Source organism: Galeopterus variegatus, unplaced genomic scaffold (genome assembly GCF_000696425.1).
Source record: "Galeopterus variegatus unplaced genomic scaffold, G_variegatus-3.0.2 Scaffold5488, whole genome shotgun sequence".
NCBI classification, from domain to species: Eukaryota; Metazoa; Chordata; class Mammalia; order Dermoptera; family Cynocephalidae; genus Galeopterus; species Galeopterus variegatus.
In genome coordinates, this window is record NW_007731599.1 from 149,937 (window position 1) to 154,806 (window position 4,870).

General features: G+C 59.7%; 1 protein-coding gene across 1 annotated transcript; it reads left to right on the forward strand.

Annotated features, from left to right (window-relative positions):
• Nucleotides 1-2,015: 2,015 nt before the first annotated feature.
• On the forward strand, nucleotides 2,016-2,615 carry LOC103604925 (ribonuclease P protein subunit p25). The gene has a single exon (XM_008589502.1). The coding sequence runs from the start codon at nucleotides 2,016-2,018 to the stop codon at nucleotides 2,613-2,615; it is 600 nt and encodes a 199-aa protein (XP_008587724.1).
• The last annotated feature ends 2,255 nt before the right edge of the window (nucleotides 2,616-4,870 follow it).

Consider the following 4,870-nt stretch of genomic DNA (forward strand, 5'->3'; position numbering starts at 1 on the left):
GGGGGGGGGTGGGGTGGGGTGGGGTGGGGGGGTGGCCATCCTCACCCTACACAAACCCGGAGCTCCCAGGCCCCTTCCTGCACACTACAAACCCTTGCCCACATCCCCTCCGAGTGAGCGTTCAGCCCAGGCTTGCATACCCCCGGGGGCGGAGAGCTCGCTCCTTTCCCATCCAGCCCTTTCCAACGTAGCTTCCAGCTACCGGAGGTTTTTCTTAGGCCTAGCGGAAACTGCCGCTCTTTAAGACCCACCACGGTCGGGCCTTACAGAGCCCGCGGTTTCCCGCGCCTCGCCATGCGCTGCGGACAGTCTGTGTCTTCCCAAGGCCACTGTGCCTCCTGCGCCTACTGCAGTTCCTTGTTGGGGCGGGCCGAAGTCCGCATACGGAGCATACCCCGAGGGCCCCCGATCCCAGCGTGCGAGCAGGAGGTACGTTACGGGGAGTCAGCCATTCATAGTTTGGGATGCAAAGGTCCAGGTGTTACAGCCGTCCCCAAGTGGCGGTAAGAGGGTAAACCCCGGGTTCTGAACAGCAGGGCTGTTACAGCTGCGGCGAGGACAGCCACGAGGAGGGAGAAGGCCCGGCAGCGCCATCCCAAGACTGAGGCCCGGCAAGCGCAGGCACCGTCACGCTCTAGCACTTTCCGAGTGCCCCGCCCCGCCTCGCCCTATCGTAGTTATGCCCACCGGGATCAGATCTGCCCTGCTCCCTCGGTTCTGGGTATGCACGGGGTGTTAGGATGAAGGGCGAGGCATTAGGGCAGTTTTGGAGAGGGCCGGACTCCTCAAACCTCTGTCGCATCAGCAGTCCTTCAACCCCCACCTCGTCTCTTTCTCTACTGCTTATCTCACCTGGCAGGAGACCCCGGGCCACCCTTTCGGTGGAGTTTCCGAAAAGAGGCATCCGGTAGCTTCAATATGCCCCCAAAGTTTCAATCCCCCACCTTCCTCCCTTCTTTCTCTTAAAACCTGCCTTCACCCAGTCTCCTTTTTGAAAAAGGACCCCATTGGGTCTCCAGGAGCCAAGGTTGATTAACAACGAATTCCGCATTAGCAGGGAACAATGCCTGGCTTACCAAAGCATGCAACTGATAGTGGGCTTTCTGGCATGGGTGGAGGAAGCTAAACGCCTCTTGGGAAAGGGTCTCCTTGTCCGCTTCCCCATTCGCCTCTGGAAACAGCCTGGCCCAGAGCCTCACTCCCCATGTCCAGGGGCCCGGGAGCTCCGCGCTCCGGACGGGTGTGGCGAGGCTGAAGCCTCGGTCTTCGGCCGCTCTGCGGGACCACGCCGCGACGTAGTAGCCCAAGGGGAGGCGCAGAGTTAAGCCGGAGCCAGCGCCTCCCGCACTCTGCTGACCGTGCACTGGCTGTCCTTGAGGCGAGAATACTCGGGAGCGGAAGGGAGGGGGCTGGTCCCCGGGGGAGTGGGGGTAACCAGGTCCAGCATCTCGCTGGGAGGGACCTAGGGGCGGCCTTTAGTTGGAACGGGGACGGGCTCGGGGACCTGGCATGAAGCGGCGTTTGCGCCGCAAGCGCAGTTTTCATTTAGGTTGCCCGTTTATGAGAGTGGCTCGGAGAGGGCTGATGGCGATTATATGGGAACTTCACCTTCCAAGTCACCCCCTGGCGCTGCCAACGCGCCCAACCGAGCGCGCCGCTCCCACGCCGGAGTAACTAAGGACGGGATTTGGTTTCAAAGGCGGGTGAGGCTGGGACGGGGGCGGGCCAGGCCGAGTTAGGGGCGGGGCCTGGATGTAGGGGCGGGGCCTCCAGGCTCCCAGGCTGGGCCTCTGCTAAAGGCGCGGAGCACAGGGCGCGCAGAGCCCGGAGTAGAGCAGCGTCCGCTCTTGAGAAGTGGAGATCGAGGGTTGCGCCGCCCCAGCCCTCCCGCCACCGTCCACGCTGCACCGGCACCCTTACCCCTGCCGGCCCTTTCCGGGTGCCACCGGCGACCATGCAGCCCCAGGGCTGAGGCAGCCCCCTGGCAAAGCCAGAGGTCCCAGCAACGACGGCGCATGGAGAACTTCCGTAAGGTGCGCTCCGAAGAGGCGCCGGCAGGGGGCGGAGCCGAGGGAGACGGCCCGGGCTCTGGTCCCTTCGCAGACCTGGCGCCGGATGCCGTGAACATGCGGGTCAAGGAGGGGAGCAAGATCCGGAACCTGATGGCCTTCGCCACCGCCAGCATGGCGCAGCCAGCCACGCGCGCCATCGTCTTTAGCGGCTGCGGCCGGGCTACCACCAAGACCGTCACGTGCGCCGAGATCCTCAAGCGCCGCCTGGCGGGCTTGCACCAGGTCACACGGCTGCGCTACAGGAGCGTGCGCGAGGTGTGGCAGAGTCTCCCGCCTGGGCCCACGCCGGGTCAGACCCCTGGCGAGTCGGCCGCCAGTCTAAGTGTACTTAAGAACGTGCCGGGCCTCGCCATCCTACTTTCCAAGGACGAACTGGATCCGCGACAACCCGGCTACCAGCCCCCAAACCCCCATCCTGGTCCCTCGTCCTCGCCAGCCGCGCCGACGTCCAAGAGGAGCCTAGGGGAACCGGCAGCTGGAGAAGGCTCTGCAAAGCGTTCGCTACCTGAGCCAGGAGTCGCGGACGAGGACCGAACGGCCTGAGAACTCCGGCCGCCGGATCCCCTATACCTGCTGGATTTTATCCCCAGCGCCTCCACCTTCAGATGTACCTTCAGCCTTTCATGCCTCGGTCTTCTGGAGTCCACAGCCTGGACGTAGCATGGACCCCCAGGCAACAAAGGAGGGGCGCAGGAGTGGCTGGAAAGAACCCCGACGTCCCCAGGGAAGATTTGTAGGAAGGTTGCTCCTAGGCCTCTATCGCCTGAGGATGCAGAACCCCACCTTCACCTTTTCTGGACTATGATGGGATCTTCTTCTGGGAGGGAATGGTGGGCAGTGGGACTCTTGGGCCTTGCTTTGGGCCCCCAGTTGTTACAGACACCCAATATTCCTGAAGGGGACACGGAATCTGGAAGCCGAGGAAAGCTCTTGGAATCACCCCCACCATTGACAGAGGAGGCGAGGGGGTGAGAAACTGCTTGAGGGTAGGGGAGTCTGAGATGGGGGGCCCCATTCTGCCCCCGACCCTGGGACAATTTCTAGTTTTCCTTCCCCTGCTTCTGAGGAGCATCCTGAGATTGTGATGGTAGGGTCATCTCCATGGGCTCTAGCTCATTTAACATTCTCCCTTCCCCATGCTGGCCCAAAGGAGAGACCCAGGACAGAACTCCTCAAGCCTCCTCTCTGAGCCCCACAGCTGAAGCCTTGCTTCTAATAAAATAAACACCAAAATGGCTCTGTCCCCAAGTTTTTTCCTAATCACCTGCCTGTGCAGAGACAGCTCTGGCTTGCCCCCCTTATGTCTCAGTCCCTTTGAGCCTTTGGAGTCGTCAGGGTTAGGCACAGAGACTGGACAGCTTCGAAATGATGTAAGGGGCACACTGCCCAGTCCCTGGCTTCTCCCTTTTCTCCCCCACCCTCCTGGGCTGGCCCTGGCCTCGGGATTATGGCCAGAAGGAGGCCTGTGTCCCCCTGTGCATCACCACTATGGGAAAGGTAGCAGCACTTTGCTTTTTTGGGTAGGTAAGGAAGGAGAGCATCAATGGACTCTCCTGGGGGTCACTGCCAAGAATAGCAGACCCTGCTGGGGTCCCTAAACCTGCAGCCTCCAGGCAATAGACTGAGCCTTGCCCAGAAGGCTGGCACATAGCTCCCATCCCCATGGGTAGCATCTCCCCTTCACTGCCTTCTCTCTGAGAAAGGACAGCACACCCTTGGGAGATGGGGAGGAGAGAGACTGAACACAAATCCACTGCTGGAAATTACTATTCAGCAGAGAAGCTGGAGCTTGGGCTGTGAATCAGTGCAGGCTCCCTGATAAGCTGCTGCTTCCAGCCCTTCACAGCTGTCTGTTGAGAGATAACGCCATTGTAAGCTTCTGTGCCCAACTCCAAGTCAGCTGGGGGATAGTGGAGGTGGTGCTGTGTGCTGGAAGAGCTCTGGTGAGTAAGGGGGGGCATACAGCCCCAGGATCTCAGGAACAGACCCTGTCCTGTGCAATGTAAGAGCACCCCTGGAAAGGAGGAGATGGGGAAGAATGTATTTGTAAGTCACTTTGCTGGCAGAACCCTGAAATCAATCCTTCTGCTGGTAAAAGGAGGCGAGTTCTGCAACTGACAAGGGCTCTTAGGGGAGGGCCCCCTCTCCCTCATTATCTCTGCTTGAGCCTTGGATCAGTGAGCACTGTCATCCAGACTCTGTCACTGGTTGCCCTCCCCAATTTCCTGTGCTTGGTAAGTCCTTGGGGAGGGCCAAGGGGTTTGGGTGTGCTTGTCTGACCCTCTGGAGGTGGGGGAGGGAGGCCCATGAAGCATGGAAAGAATGTAAATTAACCTGACAACTAAAGTGCCCTGGGCTGCTCCCGGGCTTCAGCATCTAAAGTGAATGATTAAACTTGGAAGAGGTCCTGCATGGTAGAAGCTTAAGAGAGACTGGTCTTGGTCCTGGAAAGGGGCCACCTTTCCAAGACCACTCGTGGTCGGAAGTAGTGATTGCCAGGTTACCAGGACTATGTAAGCAGAGCTGCTAGTCTTGTTAGGGCCGGGGAAGGCTGCAGCAGCTTTTCCTTTTGATGGGTCAGGTAAGTTTCCATCCAGCCTAGAAACTCATCCTGGGGAGTGCGGAAGAGGGAAACATGTTGTTTCCCCAGCGTCAGAGCATTAACCTGCCCCCATGCCAGAAAACAGGTCATGAAACTGGCTTTCTTATTTTTGTTTGTTGAAAATGGCTTTCTTGTCTGCACCTGCGCCCAACCCCAGCAGGTTTGGTTCCCAGGCTTTTGATAGGTGTGTGACTTG

Bases quoted from the DNA above. Each gene is read 5' to 3' on its own strand.
- LOC103604925 (XM_008589502.1), top strand. From the start codon at position 2,016: ATGGAGAACTTCCGTAAGGTGCGCTCCGAAGAGGCGCCGGCAGGGGGC.